General features: G+C 38.5%; 2 protein-coding genes across 3 annotated transcripts in view; one reads left to right on the forward strand and one right to left on the reverse strand.

Annotated features, from left to right (window-relative positions):
• The window catches only part of LOC101487469 (butyrophilin subfamily 3 member A2), a 406,303-nt gene that overhangs the window by 68,226 nt on the left and 314,013 nt on the right, over nt 1–24,064 (forward strand). The gene's annotated exons all lie outside the window — the stretch shown is intronic.
• LOC143414052 (uncharacterized) lies at nt 19,397–22,619 on the reverse strand. Its single transcript, XM_076877692.1, has 5 exons — nt 22,577–22,619; nt 22,103–22,225; nt 20,158–20,223; nt 19,775–19,830; nt 19,397–19,534 (listed from the first exon to the last, which is right to left on the reverse strand). Exons 1-5 carry the CDS (start codon nt 22,617–22,619, stop codon nt 19,490–19,492), a joined length of 333 nt encoding a protein of 110 aa, XP_076733807.1. The 3' UTR covers nt 19,397–19,489.

The following is a 24,064-nucleotide window of genomic DNA, read 5'->3' on the forward strand; positions in this document are numbered from 1 at the left end:
TGACGTCGTTGCCCACCTCTCAATTTTAAATACACTTAGTCATTGAGGGTTAGCAGGAGGGACTATGCGCTTACCTGCTGCTCCTTGGCAGGTAGCTCCATGCCCTCCTGGGTTTTAATTGCACCTTAGAACACATATGCATCAACACTACAATGAGCGGGTGGAGGGAGGTTTGGAGTCTTCTCCCACCCCCATTCTCTGCGGCCTGCTGGAGCGGGAGGGCTAGTAGGAGGAGTTGGCCGTCCGACTGCGGTCTGGGGTGTGGGGCCTCCCTGCTGCTGCGGAGTCGGGGTGGTCTGCCTCTCCCCACCGCAGGGAAAAGGGTAACACCACCTGGGTCTGGGTGCAATTCCCCCCTCCAGGGGCAAGGGTACCTAGACCCGGTTTGTAGAGTACGCTTGGGGAGTGTGATTGTGTGTACAGCGTCTCTTTATGTCTGTCTCCACGTTGGTTGAGTGTGGAGTGAGTGCATATGAGAGCATGAGGGTGGGAATGGATGTTTGTGTCTGTGTGTGCCTGTATGTCTGTGTCTATATGTCAGGTTGGGTATCAGACGCCACCTCTCTGGGGACACCTCAGGCCCTCCAAGGTTTGGAGGCCTATCTCCACCCACCACCACTTCCCCTGCCGGTGGCGGACTCCCTCAGGTGTCGGTGTGTTGGTGGTTCTTTGTGTCTGGGGGTGGGCGTCCGGGTACACACCGGCTCACTCCTTGGCGGCCGCTTGTCGGGGCCTGGGGCCTGGGGCTCGCTCGGGCCCCTTTGGAGGTGGGGTGCCCCCGGCCTCTCGGCCTAGGGCTCGGTCACTCAGGCGCAGCTGGGGGCCGGCGGAGCTCACGGGCGCGTCACTGCAACTCCCCCTGACTTCTGCTCCGCGGCTGCTGGGCGAGCCCTCATCTGGGACTCTCCTCAGCTCTTACTGGGACAGTGGCGCGGCTGCCCCTCTGTTGGTCTTCCATGGTCTCTTGTGTTCTGGGGGCCTCTGGATGTCTGGAGTTTTGATCTCCTCCATACCCGCTTCACACCCTGGAGGACGGGGCTGTGGCCCCCCCACACTCCCTAGCAGATCATTACATGGAGAAACCTTTGGAATGCAAGCATGCTGATCCACACAGGTATGCACACATGGGTATTCACAGACGCGGACTAAAGCTTTCTTGGCTGCTGCCTCAAAGCACACTGTGCGCTGTCTATCTTGCGTGCTGCACAATATCGTTTATTACTTAGTAAATACTGATATCTATGACTAGCTAGTTTATTGTGATGGTATGGTGCTTTGTTTTCTCTATTATTATGTTGCTCTTTGTTGTTTGCTGTCTCCTCTGTTTGTTTTTGTTTGTTTGTTTGTTTGTTTTTTTTCTCCATACAGGTGACCCAGGAGTTTTTTTTTTTTTTTTTTTTTTTTGTCTCTCTTCCCCCCCCTTCTCACCGTCTCTTCTCCCCTTTGGTTTTCTTTCTTTCTCTCCCCCTCTCTCTCTCATTCATTCCCCCTGTCCTATTTATTAAAAAAAAAAAAAAAAAAAAAATGACAAAGGATGAACTGAAGCTCTGCCATCACGTAATGTCGCATACTGCTGTTTCTGATGTCATTTAGAAAAAAAAAAAAAAAAAAAAAAAAACAATATACTAATTGGGAAGAGAATGTTCTTTCATATTTCAGGCCCGCAAGTTTCCAGGCTTATGAATGATTTCTACATGGCAGGCCTTATGCGAGTACACAGTTCGATAATATCACATCAATGTGTGTGGTTAAAGCTTAATTTCACTTCTCGGCAAGTTATATAATAAATCATATAAGCAAACACAAAGCACCAACAAGCACTGTACAAACAGTAAAGATGATTTGTGCTGTCATTTACATAGAGAGCAGCCATTATTCTGTATGTGACTTTGGAAGACATCATTTATTTTGTTTTGCATTTTTCCCCATTCAAACAAAGAATTAAATCAATATGGCAAACTGATCCATCAACCCAGAACCTTCTTCAAAGTTTTAACATAATTATGTGATGCCACACTTTATAACGACACATGATCAACCCAGTATGTACCTTATAATCACTTTCTTTTGTATGCAGCTGATGAAATATGGCTTTTCTTCCCAAAAAGATTAAGATGGAAGTTTCCCTTCTTTAAAGAGCAGCCCAAAACACACTGATATAAACACATTACACCACACACTAAGACTGTGGTTGTCTTTACTTGTTGGTATAACTACAACATGAGAGTTTTCCTGCCCTATGCAGATATAACAGAGGTAACACCAAACTGCTGGGCAAGTTAAACCAAACCGTATACATCAACATTGAACACTTGCCAGTGCTGCTCAGCAGAAGTGACTGCTTGAGAGAATTTGATACAAGAAAACCAACAACCCATAGCCACACAGTGCAGGTTATAGCCAGGATGGTGTAGAAAACTCTCAGCTTTGATTGGTGCAACGTCTCCCTTTCCCTAGCTGCTTCCCCTGGCCCTGGGCGAATCAGAACACAGAGAACAGAGAGGCTGCAGAAAGATATGATTATTATGGAGGGAGCCAAAATACAGAACAGTGGGGCAGTTTGGTAATTAGGAGGTAATAAAACTTTAAGACATGTCAGTCCAAAGCTCAGCACCCAAACACAGCCAATGCAGTTGTTTCTGATCCTGACCCCACGGGCATTTCTTAAACTCATGTAGGTGATGGGGTGAACAACAGCCAGATAACGCTCTATACAGGTCAGGATGTGGAAAAATATCTCTCCGTAATAAGCAATACGAGAAGCGTGTGATCCTACAGTCTCACTCATTAAGTGATTAGTGTATGTGCCATAATAGATGAGGAAGCACCCCAAGACCCAGATTAGCTCCATGGCAGCCACGTGGTAGGTGAAGATGTCAGAGTGACTTGCTGTTTTAAAGGAGCGCTGCCTTCGCCATCTTTGATGACCCACATAAAAAACAAGAACAGAAATAGTGAGTATGAGGATGAATCTCACTGCATAGAACGGAATGAATTTTGGTGACTTGTAGGAGCAAAAATAGTCCAGAAAATTGTTTGAGGTGGAGTTAAGTGACATATCTCCTGTATGTTGTAGGTCTGAAAAGAAAAAAAAATGATTAGAGAGACAGACGGGACAGATTGAAAGTTCAGTTATGATGCATCGTATTAAGGAACTGTACTTTAAGGCAGTCATGGACCAGTTAGTATAGCAAATACATAAAGCAAGATATATGGAATTATGTAGCAAAGAAAAATAGAGACATATCACCAAATGTTTTATATTTTAGATTCCTCAAAGTAGCCACACTTTGCTTCGTTGACACCACTGCAAACCCTTGGCCTTCTCTCAATGAGCTTCATTATGTAGTCACCTGTAATGGTTTGCATAAGATGTGGCCTACTTCATATAGTGAATCATATAAGGCTTATATGATTTACTCATGAAAGTGGCCACTTTCTCATTACTTTCATATATTTTTAGTAAGTATCCAAAACATACAAGTTTTATTTATATAATTTTTCAAGGGATCTTATATCTGTTTTCACTCTTGTAAGCTTTTCATACAAGTTTCACACAAGACAGATAAAAACTTTATAAGATTTATATATATATTTTCCATATGGGTATGGTCAACTACCTGCTAAGAAATCACTACTTAGGAAAAGCAGAAGAGATTTCTTTGGGCCAAGAAACACAAGGAACGGACATTAGACCAGTGAAAATCTGTGCTTTGGTCTGATGAGTCCAAATTTGAGATCTGTGGTTCCACCCGTTGTGCTTTTGTGTGATACAGAAAAGGTGAACAGAGTTTCCACATGCGTGGTTCCCACCATAAAGCATGGAGGAGGTGTGTAAGGGCTACTTGTCCAATAAGTATAAGTATAGTGATGGAGTGCTGCACCAGATGGCCTGGCCTCCACAGTCACCTGACTCAGGGCTCGCAAAATTGCTAGCCCGACGTCCCGGGGCTAGTGATATTTCCAGTTGGGCTACCAAAATCTATCTCAGCCCTGCCCGTCGGGCTATCATAGGAAGTAAAAATATATGACAATGCCTTTGCTTTCTTTCGCAAATGTAGCTGAGTAATTAGCTGAGTCCTCATCAAAGAACAGTGCTCTTTAATGAATGCAGCACATAACTTTACATTGTAGAGGTAACAGGGAGACATATCGAGTTATCAGATAGCCGTCTTAACTATATTCTAACTCTACAATTTCCCAACTGCACTTTCCTCTTATTTCATGACACCACCCTCTAGTGGTGCAATATGGTATAGTCAGACAGGACACAACATCACTCACTAGCTTACTCTGAGGATCCTAGTGTGTTGGTGCAATGTAGACTACCAAGCAAGATGGAAAGAAATAGAAACAGTTGTCTCAAGAGATTTTCCGATTCAGGCAAGCTTAGGGGACGTGACACTTATTAAAAAAAACAAATTAATCAAGGAAACCAATGGATTAACTTGCCTTTAAAACTCTGGTTATAATGTCTTAATAAGAATGATTGGAATGAAGAGGCCAGGATCTTAGGATGGTTATGATCTTGATTTTTTACCCAATAAGTTAGACCAGGGGTGTCGAACTCCAGGCCTCGAGGGCCGGTGTCCTGCAAGTTTTAGATCTCACCCTGGGTCAACACACCTGAATCAAATGATTATTTCATTACCAGTCTCTGGAGAACTTCAAGACATGTTGAGGAGGTCATTTAGCCATTTCAATCAGCTGTGTTGGTTCAAGGACACATCTAAAACCTGCAGGACACCGGCCCTCGAGGCCTGGAGTTCGACACCTGTGAGTTAGACGAACATAAAAAAAATGGGCAGGGCAAGGCTTAATGGCATATTGTATGTTTTATGATAAGGGAACTCTTAGGGACTTCAAATCAGTAAAAGATCAATACCAGTTAAGCAATATGGATTTTTTCATGTTTCTTCAAATCAGGCATTATCTACATAACTTTATACCTAAGAGAACAGATCTTTTCTCTCTTCCCATTTTGAATATATTTGTCAAGGCTTACCATGTAGATCCTGGCCTCAAGGTGATTTCTAGATTGTATAAGGGTTTACAAGAGGTTAAGAAGTTGAACACTATCTACATTAAACAAAAATGGGAAAGGGAAACAAATATAGCAATTTCAAATGATATCTGGTATCAGCAGTGTGTGCCTTTCAGTGGAAAATTTCTAATATATGGAGATGTTTTGGTTGGAAGAGTCTCTGTAGGTTTGTTATTACACCTGCACAAAGTAAACACTACTCTAATCACTCTAGCTGCTGCAGAAACTGTGGGGCCCAAGGAATAAAACACTTCCACTTGTTTTGGTCTTGCCCATTGATCAACACCTGTTGGGAGTTATATTTGACAGTAATATTACCTTTGAAAAACATATTAGCTCAGTTGTACAGCGGTCCTTTTTCAGACTGAAGCTTTTATCTAAGGTGAAATCATTTTTATCTTTGAACATGCTTTGACCATATTTTTCGCACTATAAGGCACACTTAAAATACTTTAATTTTATCAAAAATGCACAGTCCACCTTAAGTATGAATTCTGGTTGTGGTTACTAACTGATTTTATCAAATCAAATCAAATCAAATCACTTTTATTGTCACATCGCATGTGCAGGCACACTGGCACAGCACATGCGAGTGAAATTCTTGTGTGCGAGCCCCACAAGCAACAGAGATGTGCAAACACAACAACACAAACCAGCAAATACAAGAATGGCTACATCTGAAACTAATAAATATATGTACAATATATAATAGTGTATGCATTTCTGGATGTGTATACTAAATATTATCCTACGTGTGTGTGTGTGTGTGTGTGTATACACATTTTACAAATTAAATAGTAAAAAAAATAATAAATAAAATATATAAAAATATACAGAGTTGAATATGTGCAAAACAAGTGGCATTTATATACAGTGTGGAGTGCATAGTGTTGAAGTTCCCGTAGTGAAGCTGAGGTGTCTATGAAGTGTTCAGCAGTCTGATGGCCTGATGGAAGAAGCTGTCTCTCAGTCTGCTGGTACGGGACCGGATGCTGCAGAACCTCCTTCCTGATGGAAGCAGTCTGAACAGTTTATGGCTGGGGTGACTGGAGTCCTTGATGATCCTCCCCGCTTTCCTCAGGCACCGCTTCCTGTAGATGTCTTGGAGGGAGGGAAGCTCACCTCCAATTATCCGTTCAGAGCACCGCACTACTCGCTGGAGAGCTTTGCAGTTGTAGGCGGTGCTGTTGCCATACCAGGTGGTGATGCATCCAGTGAGGATGCTCTCAATGGCACAGTGATAGAAGGTCCTGAGGATGCGGGGGCTCATGCCGAATCTTTTCAGTCTCCTGAGAAAGAAGAGGCGCTGCTGCGCCTTCTTCACTCTTTTGTTTGTGTGTACAAAACAGTGAAGAAGGCGCAAAAATCTCAAAAATCTGTCAAAGTACGACTTTGGTAGTCGTAATATACTGCAACAATATGGAAATAGAGCAGCTGCGAGAGAATTCAACATTAATGAATCAATGGTACTGAAGAAGAGGACGCAAGAAGAATGAGTTGAGTAAAGTTCGGCTTATTTGACTATTTTGTTTTGCTTAATGTGCCTTATAATCCGGTGTGCCTTATGGTCCGAAAAATATGGTATTATATCCCAGTTCGACAATTGTAACCCCTTGTCATGGTACTGAGTCTTTGACTCAGTGGTTTTTGGTTTCGGTTATTATTATCTTATGTTTCAGGTTAATTCTTGTTTACATGTTCTTTGCGGTAGGGTTTTGGTTATATTTTTGAGCTCCTTCTGTTCTGTGTCTCTGTGCCTGGCCTGGTCCCATGTCTCTGTGTTTCCCCCCGAGTCTGTGTCTGTAAGTTCAGTCTGTGCATTTCCTGTTTTACTTTGAAGGTCCATGTCTCGGTTTAATGTATTCTGTTCTGTTTCCCTCGGTCTCTGTGTCTTTACTGTCTTTTGTATTTAAGGCCCTGTGTTCTCCGTGCTTAGTGTCATGTCATGTCGTCACTGTCTCATCCCTGGAGCTGTGTGATTTTCCCCGTGTTTCCTCGTGTCTCAGTTTATCATTCCCTAGTTTAGTGTGATATTCTGTTTCGCCGTTAGGCCTGCAATAAAGCAGTGATTTTTGAGTTTAGTTATCTTTCCGTGAGTCTGCACTTGGTTCTTTTCTTGCCTCCACATAGCAATTCCATGACACTCTTTATATGTTGGAGTTAGTCCGACCTGCCTTGCAAGACTGCAGTTGGTCCAGAATGCTCGTCTTCTGACACAAACTAAGAGTTGTGAAAAAATTAGTTCACATGTAGGGGACATGGCAAACAGGTGGAAGAAGATGATCTGGTCAGACAAGACCAAAGTTGAACTTTTGGGAGGTAAATATTATATTGGAAAATCTGTTAGTGTATATAAGACTTTTTTTCTGTTTTTTATAAAAAGCTCATATGTCAGCAGAGCCATAGAACTGAAGAAATGTAAGATAAGAACTTCAGATCCTGAAGAAAGTTTTGAGAATCACATAAATATTGGAAATTGGAAAAGTTGCTGCTTAATTTTTCATAATAGCAATTTGCATATACTCCAGAATGTTAAGAAGAGTGATCAGATGAATTGCAAAGTCCTTCTTTGCCCTGAAAATTAACTTAATCCCAAAAAAACCCCTTTGCACTGCATTTCATTGCTGTCATTAAAGGACCTGCTGAGACCATTTCAGTAATCTTCTTGTTAACTCAGGTGAGAATGTTGACGAGCACAAGGCTGGAGATCATTATGTCAGGTTGATTGGGTTAGAATGGCAGAGCTGACATGTTAAAAGGAGGGTGATGCTTGAAATCATTGTTCTTCCATTGTTAACCATGGTGACCTGCAAAGAAACGCGTGCAGCCATCACTGCGTTGCATAAAAATGGCTTCACAGGCAAGGATATTGTGGCTACTAAGATTGCACCTAAATCAACAATTTATAGGATCATCGAGAACTTCAAGGAAAGAGATTCAATTCTTGTTAAGAAGGCTTCAGGGCGTCCAATAAAGTCCAGCAAGACTTAACAACATTACTTCAGTTATAGTACACCAACATCTCTGATACATTAGCACTAAGGGAACACTGAATGACCTAGTGGGTTTTGTCCATTGTTAAGGTTCAAAATTATTGGGGGTGGAGACAAGAGAAAAACCACAATAACAACACTGGTCCGGTCGGGTCGAGTCAAACGATGATTTTTAATGATCACACACGTGGGAGATGGACACTGATGCAGACAGTCTCTGATCTCAAAATGGTGGAGCATTGCTCAAACTTTTATAGCCTCTGGTGTCTCCACCTTATCATAAAACCTAAACATTCACATGCCTTCTCTCACACAGCGCCTAAGCTACGACCTTGGCTCCCCGTTTATCTGCTCCTGCTGAGATGGGGCAGAAAACTCCAGTATGTTCTGTTCTCTTCTAATCAGACAAATAAGGCGATGACTTTCTGCAAACAGTATTTCTTATAACTCAGCAGTATAATGCATCATAAAACAATATCATTCATTCACAATAAATCAACAGTTTAATATAATGCACATCAGTTTAACTAATGCAATAGTTATCAGCTTCTTCTAATTCAGGAGAATAATGCAAACTAAAACTACATAATAATTCACAATCTTTAATTAGGGGTATAGCATGGCATAAAATAATATTATAATCTAACACCATAAAACTACTGATCTAAGATTACCACAAAAGTAAAAGATCTCTCAGCAAAATTATGCAACATTTTAGACACCATACAAACATTACTGATGAGTCACTCAGTAATGTTTGTAGGCTGAGTGCATTTTTAAAACAAGTTGTGCAAACTGCACTACAAGGTGGATATTTGCAAAATCATGACTACCTCATGATATTTTGTCTCAAAAATTAACCCTATGAATATGTCAGTGCCGTTAGGATGAAATTATTGTGTCACCAACATTTAACGTTAGACATATAATTTTAACAGCCTCTGTAAACTAATATCCTGGCTTGCTCAAAAATGCCGTTGTCTCTGAAAGTTTCAATCAAAATTAGAAATGCTACTCTGGGAGACTGAGATAACTAATAGTGCTGCCTCTTGTGCAGTTAGTTTCCAAAACACATTATTCATGGTTACATACAATTTTAGACTGATGTGGGCCAAAGCCTAGCATAGCCTGTAACGTTATTATGACGGACACATTTTATGAGTTAATTTGGCTTTAAAAGACTTACAGGTTTCTTTGAAAAATACTTTCTTGTATCCAGGTTCTTCCTTTTTGCTGCCATCCTCCTCTCCTCCTCACAGCGCAGGTTTGCCGCTGCTAAAACTAGTGATGGCCCGCTTGAAGCTGACGCTCCGGAGCGTGTGTCGAAAAAAACAACACACTGGTTCAGAAGCACTGTGTCGAGGCTTGCTTCGTTTGGCAAAAGTCACGTGACCAGTGACGTCCGAAGCTTCATTACGCACGTAACTGCTTCGGTACCTGATTCAAACGGATATAAGGAAGTGAATCATCCACGGGATTCGTGGAGTGTGTTGATGGTGACAGAGAGCAAAGAGGTGATCATTCCACTGACAGATATGGAGCCAGCGAGGAAGAGAGGACATTCTGGCGTGTGGGAATATTTTGAGTTGATTTTGCTCAATTCATTTTATCTGCCGAAGTGAAAAACTTGAAATGTCCAAAATCATGTTTTCATAATGTAAATATCATTACAGCATATGACTTTAGGAACACTTCCATGTGAATTAAAGCTAATGAAGACTACAACAATGTATTTGACACTATACGTACATTACATTGCTACAGTTTAGAAAATCATTTTGTTTATTGTTTTTAGGTGATAGTCTGCAGGACCCAGGAATACCTGCATATCTACCAGCTTGCAGTGTAGTTCCTGCACTCCACAGCCTCTTCTGTTCCATGCAAGTGGATTTTCTCCAGGGCAGGAGAAACTATTTCTAAGAAAAGAAACAGACTCAGCCAGCGCACAGTAACACTAATCCTCTTTTTAAATGTAAATAACAAAAGGGCTACCTGACATGGAGCATGTTTTTACTTTGCAAGTTCTTGATTAGGGGTGGGTTTTGATTATCGCCTTTCTGATTACAATCCATGCTAAATTGAATAAAGTGATATTGATTCATTAAAATCCCGTGTCGATTTGTAAATTAACGTTATTATGCCTGAAACGCCAGCATCTCAGGTTAAACCTCACAACATGTCGTCAAACACCATACAGCTAAAACAGTAACTGGGAGCAGGTTTACGGATTCTGCATACAAACGTGAACACAGAGCGCGGACCCGACGCGTCAGAATCAGATTTTGGTGCGTCGTCGGGTCCGCGCTGTGTTTGCCTCTTTTTTTTCCCGCTGGCTTCTGCAGCTGCAGGTTTCATAACTCTCTGTTTACATCTCTAATTAAGTCTCACATGTGTCAGCTTTCTTTTAATAGATACGAAATTATGGATATACAGTTGTGGTCAAAAGTTTACATACACTTGTAAAGAATATAATATAATGGCTCTACCGAGTGTCCCGTTATTTCTAAAACTCTGATTTTTCTCTGATAGAGTGATTGGAACAGATACTTCTTTGTCACAAAAAACATTCATGAAGTTTGGTTCTTTAATGACTTTATTATGGGTTAACAGAAAAAAGTGATCACATTTGCTGGGTCAAAAATATACATACAGCAACATGAATTAGCAATTTTGGTGACTTACAAAGTTGTCAGTGAACTGAGCTTCATAGCATGGCCTCTTAACTTCTTGTGAGTGATTATGAGTGACTACAGCTGCTGACTTCTCTTAGGCCAGTTAAATAGGGCTCATTGGATACAAACGCCCACAAACGCTACAATGGAAAAGTCAAAGGAGCTTAGCATGGATCTGAAAAAGCGAATTATTAACTTGAACAAGTCAGGAAAGTCACTTGGGGCCATTTCAAAGCAGCTGCATGTCCCAAGAGCAACAGTGCAAACAATTGTTTGTAAGTATAAAGTGCATGGCACTGTTTCGTCACTGCTAAGATCAGGAAGAAAACGCAAGCTATCACCTGCTGCTGAGAGAAAATTGGTCAGGAGGGTGAAGAGTCAACCAAGAATCACCAAAAAGCAGATCTGCCAAGAATTAGAAGCTGCTGGAACACAGGTGTTATTGTCCACAGTCATACGTGTTTTGCATCTCCATGGACTGAGAGGCTGCCGTGCAAGAAGGAAGCCCTAGTTCCAAAAGCGGCACCTTAAGGTTCGACTGAAGTTTGCTGCTGATCACATGGACAAAGATAAGACCTTCTGGAGGAAAGTTCTGTGGTCAGACGAAACAAAAATCGAGCTTTTTGGCCACAATGCCCAGCGATATGTTTGGAGGAGAAAAGGTGAGGCCTTTAACCCCAAGAACACCATGCCTACAATCAAGCATGGTGGTGGGAGTATTATGCTGTGGGGCTGTTTTGCTGCCAATGGAACTGGTGCTTTACAGAGAGTAAATGGGACAATGAAGAAGGAGGATTACCTTCACATTCTTCAACATAACCTAAAATCATCAGCACGAAGGTTGGGTCTTGGGCACAGTTGGGTGTTCCAACAGGACAATGATCCCAAACACACATCAAAAGTGGTAAAGGAATGGCTAAGTCAGGCTAGAATAAGGGTTTTAGAATGGCCTTCCCAAAGTCCTGACTTAAACCCCATTGAAAACATGTGGACAATGCTGAAGAAACAAGTCCATGTCAGAAAGCCATCAAATTTAACTGAACTGCACTAATTCTGTCAAGAGGAGTGGTCAAAGATTCAACCAGAAGCTTGTGGATGGCTACCAAAAGCGCCTAATTGAAGTGAAAATGGCTAAGGGACATGTAACCAAATATTAGCACTGCTGTATGTATATTTTTGACCCAGCAGATGTGATCACTTTTTTCTGTTAACCCATAATAAAGTCATAAAAGAACCAAACTTCATGAATGTTTTTTGTGACAAAGAAGTATCTGTTCCAATCACTCTATCAGAGAAAAATTAGAGTTTTAGAAATAACGGGACACTCGGTAGAGCCATTATATTATATTCTTTACAAGTGTATGTAAACTTTTGACCACAACTGTATACTGTTAAATGATCAGAATTGTAATATTTCTGACTGAGGCAAAACTTTCCAGATTCCAATCAAATTGAATCGGATCCTGTATCGAATCAAAAATGATTCTACAAACCAGTGACGATGCAGCCATACTCAGCCCCCTAAGCATTTTCCCTTTCCAGTTCACAATCAATCCCACCCCTAGGTCAAAAATATGTATAGGACAATTGGCCTCATCTAATATTTTGTATGAACCTGTCCAGCTGTCCAGTGATTAAACAACAAGTAGATGGAGGCAGGACTTCACAGCAGGGGCATACTCCATAATGTGCTGTGCGTTATCATATGTATATTATATATATTGCTCACTTATTGTATTTACCAACATCAAGGAGTTATGAGCAAAGAAAGGCCACACCATAGTGCATGTTTAAATAAATGGTAATGGTAAATGTAAAGTTTATTGATCAAAATGTATTACGCAAATACGCATTACATTTTTTTCAGCCCCCCAATCGAGAAAACAAAACCAATTACATGTTCAAAGCAACGGAACGGTGGCCCAATATCAGAGAGAACTCCACTCTTGAGTGAGCAGTGATAATTGAGCAGTCCGTTTTATTTTGCAGATTCAAGCTGCTCTTCAAAATTTTCACCACCAGATGTCACCGGAGAGGACTGTGTTGAAAAGCTTCGAGTAATGAACCGTTTTTCAATACAAGCTTCAGTGCTTCGGAAAGCTTCATTTGGCCATCACTAGCTAAAACTAAACAGAGCTCCCTGAAAGGCACAGCCAATCACATTGGCCATATATGTCACATGATGTAGGACTCCAGTACAGAAGTAATTTAACTGTTTCTGCACCGCTGGGTGAATGAGACGCTGACCAGTGTTGGTCAAGTAACTTGAAAAAAGTAATCAGTAACTAATTACTGATTACTTCCCCAAAAAAGTAATCCCGTTACTCTACTGATTACTTATTTTCAAAAGTAATTAATTACTTAGTTACTTTTTAAAAACACAATTTACAACCTGAATAGGTGATAAAGCGATAGATCTTTCAGCCCAATTCTACTTTTTCTCCATAATCCATCATACAAAATGTGATCAAATGGAAAAGTCTCTTTAAAACTTGTTTTATCAGTTTTAATCTTTTAACTTTATGCATCAAGCAAAAATTAAATTATATGCAACATTCTCTGACTTGAAGAAATTAGTTTAATATTTAAACCCATTTTCTGCACATTCCAGCACATAAAATATTTTTTGTGTTTACACTCAGTCTTTCAAATAGATGCAAGTAAAACACAGCAGAAAATAAATAAAATCAAAGACTCAGCGGTCCTGTTGCTCTATTTTCACCTGTAAAGCAGGAATGAGGTAGGCGGAGGTTTACCCTGGTGCAGGTGTGCCGCAGCGGTCAGTGGAAGAATCCATGAGTTTCTCTGTGAATTTCCCATTACGTCGTTGCGCACTTGGTGCTTGTTTAGGGTTTTTTTGTTTTTTTTTGCTGTAAAATAAAGTTTTCTTCACACGCACAGCGGCACTAATGTTTTTGTCACTTTTTATGGAATCAAACTCAAAGTAAGGTCAGTACTTCCACACTTTAAACGCTGCACGCTCATACTCTCTCCTGCACTCGATATATTATCCATTGTTGATCTGCACACAGCTGTTGTCACAAACGTCACACTCGCTTACGTCACTGTTGTGAGACATTCTCGCATTAAGATCACTGTTTTAGTAACGCAGTAACGCAGCGTTCCTGTGGGAAAGTAACTAATTACCGTTTTTGCAATAGTAATCCCTTACTTTACTCGTTACTTGGACAAAGTAATCAGATTACAGTAACGTGTTACTGCCCATCTCTGACGCTGACAGATCTTTTTTTTTCTTTCTATCGGGTTTTTTTTCTTTACTCGAAGAGATCAAATTATTGGTGGGGGCAATTCAATAAACCCTGGATATTGGTGGGGACATGTCCCTGCCGTCCATGCCAAATCTACGCCCATGAGTTAGACTGACAGATGGTTTTAAGTTGGGAGTCCCATTACGTCAAGTTGAGTTTCCACTGACCTTTACAGACCACACTGTGTGGGTTATGAAATTTTTCGACTTACGAAAGACTGTCAGGAACAAATTAATTTCAGAAGTCGAGGTTCCACTGTATTTGTAGAAACAGCAGATCATTTCATCAACAGTTCATTTCTTTTTTTAAAAATGCAATTTTTATTTGCTTTTAGAACAAAGAGAAACTGTATGTGAAAACATATAAGTAATCAAACAGACAGACGCCAAAAGAAGCAGAATCAGTCAGAAAACTGTCAGAGTTTAATAAGTCTGCAGCACGTTGTAATACCAACAGTAACCACTAGATTGCAGCAGTGGAAAGGTTTTCCCTTCATTACATAATAATGAGTGCTCTTCCACAGATTATCAGTCATCACCAAAAGCGCTAAAGAAACTGCATTAGTATTGTATTCAATGTTCATATTTTTAATACTCAACCAATGCTGGTGTATCAGTACAGCCATAACTGTTTACATAAACTCTTCACATGTTTACTTCACCCCAATTCCAATTGATATACATACCAAAGAAAAGAGTTAAAAATTAATCAGTGTCATGTCAGCCTCTACCTCACATGAACTGCTGTATATTGTTACTTGGCCCTGGGACACATGTATTGAATCTTTTTCTCTTTTCTATTTCAAAGCAGGAGATTAAGTGGTGATCAGCCTGACAGTAAGATATCTCATTATGCTTTGCAGGCTTAGTATTTAAGTATTTATTCTATAAAAGTTTATTTTGAAAACAGCTCCTTGTTCAGTGCCAACAGTCACTGATGGCAGAGAAAGTTCAGGCTTTAACTCATCTGGTTCAAGTATGCAATGCAATGCATAATCTAGGAAGAATAAGAAGAATACTACAGATAAATTAAGTCATAAATAATACAAAATAAATAATTAATGTGATGAAGCTATGGCTTCGAATGCCTCAGCATATGTCTGAATGCCTGCCTTACCAGTTTGTACTTCTGGGTGGCTGTGGTTCAGGTGGTAGAGCAGCTCAGCTACTGACTGGAAGGTTGGTGGTTCAGTCCTTGGCTTCCCCAGACTGCATGCCAAGTATCCTCGGGCAAGATACTAACCCCAAGTTGCTCTCAGTCCATCAGAGTGTGAATGCTTAGATTGCACTTAAGTATAGAAGGAAGTGTTTGTGTGAATGGGTGAATGAGAGCGTAGAAAACCACTATATAAGAACCAGTCCATTTACCATTTCGGTACAGCCTAAGGCTGGCACATTGTTAAAATCCATATTGCACTTCATCATGAAGCATGTCGAAGGTTTTTATCCTTAAACTGATATTTGGCCTATTAATTATAAGCTTACTATAAATATTGAAGCAGAAAACAGCTGAACAACACCTCTCAGCATCTTAGTCATATCTACTTCTCACTTCTCAAGAGACACAGTTTGACCTACAAAATTAGCCTGTATTCTTTGACTCGACTGAACAGTTTCTGCTGCAGCATGAAACAAGCCTGTGCACTAGACCACACATAAAGGCATGCTCAGTAGCAAACTTTGCAGGTGTATTTCACTGCCTACCAAAAATTTGGTTCATCTGTTTTGGAAAACAAAGCAATGCGGCACATTTATATTAGTGGTTGACCACAGTGAGAACCTGCTGTATACAAGAAATGAGCTGCAGCAGCTTTTTTGTTTTGAACAGCATTCATGCACAAGCAAAAAGAGAAGATGCAACAAGTGGTTTAATTTAAAAGTCTACATAACAGCGTTTGTTAGTATGTGAACTTTATTGGTACTTATAGTTCTTTATTGTTTAGTTATATACCCAGCAGACCATGTACAGCTTTTTAAATCGCAATAACAATATGTGATACTTCATCGTCTTCAATTCCACTCAGATGTGATTTTGTCTTCAATCAGCTCTTTTTTTGAGACCTGTCATATAAAAAAGAAGTACAGAACAAAACATGTATTTATTTTCTTTAAAGGATAAAAAATGCTATTGTTTATGTCACACACCAGAAATAAACTCCATATAGCAGCTACTTAAAAAAACAGTAATTTTTTTGCCATGAACAAAAGTTTTATTATTATTGCTAGTATTTAATATTTACCACGCATCACATATTACGTATTATCTGAATGCAATACATAAAGAATCACTAATCAAAGTTAATCTTACCTTTCAGTTCAGTCTTGACCGGGCATAAGGTATAGTAAATGGCTCTAGAAGATAACGTCTCATCATCTAGTGGAGAGATGCAGACGGAGTGAGAGGACAGACGATCACAGTAACATCACTGATGATGAAAACTATTTTCTGTATTCATTAGATCTAATTTTAATTTTTAATTTTCTTGACAATCAGAAGAAAATAATAGTATTCTTACATCCGAACATTATTTTTTGGCAGTTTCATCTTAATGAAATAATTATCTGATGCTCTAAACAGCTTCTTGATTTTTATCCTACATTTCATTAACACTGCTAGTCAAGCTTCAGTGTTGCTTTCCTGGCAGAACTCAGAAATACAAAATTATATTGCACAAAATATATATATTATTTCTCAATACTAAAATTTTTAAATAGTTTAGATATTTTGTCTCTTGAGCCTCTTGGGCTAATTAAATAGTTTTATTAAAATTATTTAGAATGGAACATTCACGCTACTGTGTACACATTTTAAAAATGTAGGAAAAACAACACCAGAAAGAAGACTGTTTTTATGCTTTGATTGTATTTGTTTAAAATGTAATTTATTCATACATGTGTGTGTATATATATGACCATGAAAAATAAATCAACATAACATTTTTTTTCAACATTAATGAACACAAAGTTTCATGTATCTTAGTTTACAAAATATTACCTTTATTTCTGTACCAGCAATCGTTGCCAAAATACATTCCAAGCAACAGCACCAGAGCACTCAATAAAGCAATGGCAAGGATCCATGGTGCATCCTCAGAAGGGAAAAGGTCTGCATCTTTGAAACAGTTTTGATTAAATGTTGAATGTGGAAAAAATTTAAAAGATAAGAGTGAAGATAAAATACTTGAAGATTACACAAGCTTTTAAATAAAAAATCTTGGATATTTTATGCATCTGATTAACTTACTTATATCAACCATTACCAGAAAAAAGTATTTTACTACTGAAAACTCTGGACTGTATTTGATTGATGAAATAAATGAAATGCTAAATAAAATACAAAAAAATTTTTAATTGAATTATTTACTCCTCCAAAAAGGAAAAATGAAGTTTATATAAACAAGAACATAGCTGGTACTCACCAACTCTCTCAGCTTGAACTCCCAGCAGAATCATAGTGGTCATCACTGAAGAGATAAAAGAGTTGCTGACTTTTGCAGGTAATAATAAAACATTTTGTTACATATCATAACTTGCCCACTAGGCTATGAGCTACTTCATTTTAAAGTAAAACAAACTAAATCATTCCATTTTAGACATAATTTATAGCTTTAACCTTTTTTAAGATGGAATAAAGATATGACAAAGATGACATCTCATGTTTCATAAAGATACAGTCCTTTCTGTTACAAAGGACTGAACAAAAAACAAAACTGATACATTTATCGAGATAAATCAAAATGCATTTATTTATTGTAAATTATATTTACCAATTTTATCTATTATATATTAAATGTATCTATTATTTATGTGTATTTATCTTATTTGTTTATATATATAATTATTTTTTTTCCAATGAAAATGAGAAATTACTCACACAGTCTGATGCCGAGAGCTCCGGCATCCATGTTTTTTTGCTGCAAACTGAAGACTGAGGTGTTACGGCAGTGAGCATGGGTCTTTCTGCTGCTCAAACCTTTTTAGTATCCAATAATTTTAAAACTTCATGCAATGCAACAAAGTAGTTTAATGAAAGTAGTTTCCAGTGAGACCAATTTGCTTTTGTGACAAGTCGAGCGTCACTGATAGTCAAGTTCACTGTCAGTGGGTGGAACAAGAAACCACTCAGACTTTTGCTGCATCTGACACAATTAGAAGGCTGGTTCATGTTTCCCACACTCGCATTGTTACTTTGATGTTCATAACTAGCTTGTAATGACTTAACTGATGGTACAGTAATATTGTTGCTGAAAAACAAGATAAACTCAAATCTTCTTCAAAGTTCATTGAGTATAAAATATTCACCAAATTTATATTTATTAAGATATTTCAACACAATTATAAACAAATAATAAAAAAAGAACACAATTTTCTTGCAGGCACAAGAGAAACATTGTTGAAGAATATATGAAAGCCATCAATAGTTACAATATTTATATAATTTTAGTGATAATCTGATAAGTAGATAAAGAGATCTAAGGAGCTCGGAAAGAAAAGCGTCTGGACTTCTTTGAGTTGCTTGAAGACGTTTCACCTCTCATCCGAGAAGCTTCTTCAGTTCTAAGGTCAAATGGTGGAGAGTCCCAGATATAAACCTAGTGGGAGTTTCCCCCCAAAGAGGGACAAAAGGACCCCCTGATGATCCTCTTCCTAATCACATGAGCCAAGGTGTGAAAGCGGGTGTGGGTCACAATCAGCCAGGGTTTCAGGTGAGCTCATTGTGAAACCTGGCCCCACCCTATCATGTGATTTCCTGAGGTCAGATGGCCCAGGATGTGAGTGGGCGTTAAGGCATCTGGGGAGGGATCTCAAAACTGGATTATAGTTGGTGTCGTAAACCACTACCTCTGTTCACAGATGGTCGCTCACAGTGGACGTAAATGACGTAAAATTCTTTACAAATCCTACCATGTGAATTCATGGATTTTTTTTTTCACATTCTGTCTCTCACAGTTGAAGTGTACCTCTGGTGCAAATTACTGACCTCTGTCATCATTTTAAGTGGGGAAACTTGCACAATCGGTGGCTGACTAAATACTTTTTTGCCCCACTGTATTCAGTCTGTGCACTATATAACATTTTATGCAGAGCCATGCTCAGTACCAAACTTTGCAGTTATAGTTCACTGCTTACCACAAATTTTCTTCATCTGTTTTGGAGGGGAAAAAAAGCGACACATTTACATTTGTGGTTGACCACAGTGAGTACCTACTGTTTAGAAGAAATGAGCTGCAGCAGCTTTTTTCTTTTGAACACCATTCATGCACAAGCAAAATACGAAAAGCAACACGTGCTTTAAATTAAACATCTAAATAACTGACAGAAGTGTTTGTTTGCATGTGAACTTTATGAGTACTTACGATCAGCTACATCTGACAGCTAGCTATTTTTGAATATACATTAGACATGACATTTTACACACTGACATTCACACCAAACCCAGCAGATGATATACAACTTCTACAATTGCAATAACAATATGTGATAAATGTGGATTACTTCATTGACTTCATTTTCACTCAGATGTGATTTTGTCTTTAGTCAGCTCTCTTTCTGCGACCTGTCAAATATACAAATAGTAAAGAACTAAAACAGTATTTTTGGGGTGGAAAAGAAAAAATGCTATTGTTTGTATTACACACCAATATTAACTTCACAGGACAGCTACTAAAACAACTATGAACATTTTGCCATGAAGCATTAGTTTTCTTAATATTATATTTTGTATTTACCACCCATAACAAATTACATATTATCTGAATGCAATACATAAGGAGTCATTCATCAAAGTTACTCTCACCTTTGAGTTTAGTTTCACCTGGGTGTAAGATGTAGTAGAAGATAACATGTCATCATCTAATGGAGAGATACAGCTGGAGTGAGAGGACAGACGACCACAGTGACATCAGTGATGATGTACAATATTTTCTATTTACTGTATTCATCAGATCTAATTTTAAATCTTGTCAATCAGAAAAAAGTAATGTCATTCTTATTTTTCTGCAGCTTCATCTTAATGACATAAACATCAGCTGCTCTAAACAGCTTTTTGATTTGTACCTAATAGTTTGTTAGCATAGCTAGTCAAACTATAGCGTGGTTTTCCTTTTCCTAATAAAGCTTTTAATTAATATTTAGAACAAATCATAATAAATGGAGCACATATGGAATCATTAATCTCACCTTTAAGTTCAGTCTCACCCAGGCTTAGGGTGTAGTAAATGGCGGTAGAAGACAATATGTTGTCATCTAATGGAGAGATACAGCAGGAGTGAGAGGACAGATATCCACAGTAACATCAGAATACTATTTGCTATTCACTGTAGTCTGACAGTTTTATTTTGATGACAAAAGTGTCAGCTGTTCTGACGAGCTTCTTGATTTTTAGAATAGAATAGAATAGAACAGCTCTATTCCTTCTCTTTCCACCCAGTCTACGTCCTTTCTTGTCCACAGTCTGGTTACCTCCCGTATTGACTACTGCAATTCTGTTCTGCATGGTCTCCCCCAAAAATCCCTCCATAAGCTTCAACTGGTTCAGAACTCTGCTGCTCGCATTATCACCAGAACCCCCTCCTACCAGCACATCACCCTGTTCTTCAGGAACTTCACTGGCTCCCTGTGAAATTCCGGATAATTTTCAAACTTCTTCTGCTCACCTTCAAGGCCATTCATAACCTCGCTGCTCCTTACCTTTCTGACCTGTTAACCACTACCAGTTCTGCTCAAATTCTGTTCTGTTCAAATCTGCATATTCTCTGTGAATCCACTGTTTGTTAATTTTATCTTGTGCTTTTGTTTTATTGTTCTTATTCTGCCATTGTTTTACTAAGTGTTTTATCCTATTGTAAAGTGTCCTTGGGTGACTTGAAAGGTGCTCATAAATAAAATTTATTATTGTTATTATTATTGTCATTGTAATAAGTACACTAGACTTTACACTAGAATAGTGCACACTAGGTAAAAAAAATATAAAATTGGCAGTAATATTAATAAAATAAGACGATCACGCTCACACATGATAGACACAGACATGCTGTCCTGTGGGAACAGGTGGAGTCGTAGGTATATGGGGGTCTCCCCTGTGGGGAGCCAATGCTAAGACTTGGGCCCAAAAATGTGTGGTTTCCCACTCTCTGGTGCTGGACAAGAAGCTGCTGACCCACATTATAGTGGCGTGTGAAAGGCCCAAGTCTTAGTTTTTCTGCCAGTTTGTGGGGAAGGGTGGCATTAAATACAGAGCTAAAGTCAACCAAGAGCATCTGCACATAGCTCCACTGTTGCTCTAAGTGTGGCTGTGTCTATGGTGTCCTCTGTAGATCTAATTGCTCTGTAAGCACACTGTTGGTTGTCAAAACTGTGGGTTAGGAGTGCTCTGACCAGCTTTTCAAAGCTTTTTTCTTTATTACAGGTGATAGCAACGGGCTGGTTGTAGATGAAGCTGAAAATATTGCGTTTCTTGGGCATTCTGCTAAGCTAAGCTTATTCTAAATGGAACAATAGAAGTTGCACTTCAGGCCACAGTTTTGATCTGTACGATGAAACTATTTTTATTTGAAGCAGAAGTGTAGAAAGCTCATAGTGTAGTATCACCAGCACCTATACTCTTTCCTTATCCATATTTACAGGTAGCAGAAAAACAGCACATTGTGTTTAGTAAATGTATTTATCTCTTGCTTTTTAACTTGTTTTGTATTATTACTGAAAAGAGCTGATTAAATCTCTTTCTACTTCATGTCTTTTCTTGGAGTGCTCTGCATATTTTCTGTTAAGACTGAAAATAAATAAATTTACAAGATGAAATTAAAAAAACAAGAGAAATAATAAAATAACGATAAGAGAAGCACACTAAACAGCTAAAGTCTATTTCTTAGTTTAAGCCATTTAACTTACACCCATTACAATTAAAACAAAAAACAAAAACAGAACATTCACAAAATTTCTGTTTCTTTTGTCCAATTTGTTATATAATATTATAGTGTTTCATAGTACAACAACAATTAACAAACAACATTCGTGTTCTGACTCCTGGCTGAGCTTGAATTATGTGCTGATGTGCATGATGAGAGCATGTGACAAAGTAAAAGTGATCAACACAAAGTTGTGTGCAAAACATCATGTTCTTCACCTCTGTCCCAGCAATTGTTGCCAAAGTAGATTCCAAACGACAGCACCAGAGCGCTCCATAAAACAATGACAATGACCCAAGGTGTACCATCAGAAGAGAAAAGGCCCGCCTCTTCAAAACAGTCTGGATTAAATAATGAATATGTAAAAAGAGTTCAAATGAAAGAGGAAGATAAAATACCCAACAGTTTTAAAAGCCTTTAAAAAAACACTCTGGGACATTTTGTGGGCATGTTTCACTTAATATCAGCCATTAAAATACATAAATTTGTAGATAAATAAAACAAAATTCATTGATGAAACAATATCACTGCAAGAAATAAAAGTCTAAACACAAAATATATCATTACACCTATGATCATTAAGTCAAGGACAAAGAACCTGCTACCTACATTTCTTTCTTGAATTGTTTGCTACTCAGAAATGAAAAAAATGAAATGGAATTTATATAAACAAGAACATCGCTGGTACTCACCAACTCTCTCACCCTGAACACCCAGCAGAATCATAATGGTCATCGCTGAAGAGATAAAGGCAGATTTATGAAGGTATCTGCTGACTCTTACAGGTACTAATATATGAATTCATCATACGTGACCCACGTATGCTCTAGGCTACTTTGTCTTTAAGTAAAACAAACTGAAATAAACATATTTTAGACAACATTTTTAACTTTTTAAAAATTTTTAACTTTATAACCTTTTTGTAATGTGGAACAAAGATATGTGACAAAGTTGACATCTCATAACCATTTCATAAAAATGCAGTCCTTTGCAGCAAAACATGAACAACATTGATACTTTTTTTTTACAAGATTAATTTAAGTATATTATGCATTTATTTATCTAATTTATTTCTATGTATTTTTTTCAAATGTGGAAATTACTCACACAGTCTGATATCGAGAGCTCTGATATCCATATTGTTTTGCTGAAGACTAAAGTGTTACGGCAGTGTCCTCAAACAGTTTTAATATCAAATGTTGCAATGCTACAAAGTAGTTTTACGAAAGTAGTTTCCACTGAGACCGATTTTCTCTTGTGGTAATTTAAGCCTCTGTGATTACGTTCATATCAGTGGGTGGAACAAGTAACCACTTCAGACTTTTGCTGCATCTGACACAACTAGCAGGCTGGTTCATGTTTCCCATGGTACTTTGACTTTTGTCATACTAATACAAAAATAATGTAACTGATGGTTGTATCATTACAGAAATACAAGAAAAAAACTTAAATATTAATCTTGTTCATAGTTTACAATCTGTAGACTATACAGATTGTAAACTATGTACCAAATTAACCCAATATTAAATAAGATATCCAAACAAATGAATGCATAATGAAAAATAAACTGTTTTCTTGTTGGCACAAAAGAAACATCAAGAATTGATGTGAAAGCAATTAATAGTCAATTTATAGTTATAATAACTGTATGAAAAATCCTCAACACAAATTTGTTGCTTAAGTTCTGGAAGACTCTTTAGAGCCCTGTCAATGTAAATGTTTTTAATTTTTAAATCATTTTTAAATCAGGCTGTTTGCTGAAGCCTCAGCCTCCCAACTTGTAGTGCTTAATCGTGTGTGTGTGTGTGTGTGTTTGTTTGTTTGATCTAAGAATCCTAGGCTTTGTGTACAGTATTTTAAATCGTTGTGACCATTTTTAAACAGCAATAAAGCAGAAGGGATGAACTGGCTATATATTGGTGTACGTTTTCTCCTGTTTATTAAGTGTTTGTCAGTGAGTGACTAGACTGACACACGCACGCACACACCTTCATACACGTCACTTCCAAGCACTTATCTGCAGTATCTCACACTCATATACACACACACAAACACACACCAAGTTACTTTTGCTCTTTTGCTTTTGTGTGTATTTTCCTATTCTGTCTAGCATTCCACTGTCTTGTCTTGTTTCCAGGGATTCACCCGAAACCCTGGCTGATTGGGACCCACACCCGCTT

The sequence above is a fragment of the Maylandia zebra genome, linkage group LG3, assembly GCF_041146795.1.
Source record: "Maylandia zebra isolate NMK-2024a linkage group LG3, Mzebra_GT3a, whole genome shotgun sequence".
Taxonomy (NCBI): Eukaryota; Metazoa; Chordata; class Actinopteri; order Cichliformes; family Cichlidae; genus Maylandia; species Maylandia zebra.

What these genes read in the sequence shown, in the direction of transcription:
- LOC143414052 (XM_076877692.1), bottom strand. Translation starts at nt 22,619, where the DNA reads ATGACCATTATGATTCTGCTGGGTGTTCAGGGTGAGAGAGTTG. An exon ending in GGGTGAGACTGAACTTAAAG is followed by an intron (nt 19,831 to 20,157) that starts GTGAGATTAATG and finishes TCTCTCCATTAG; the next exon opens with ATGATGACATGTTATCTTCT. An exon ending in AGGTGAAACTAAACTCAAAG is followed by an intron (nt 19,535 to 19,774) that starts GTGAGAGTAACT and finishes TATATTTGACAG; the next exon opens with GTCGCAGAAAGAGAGCTGAC.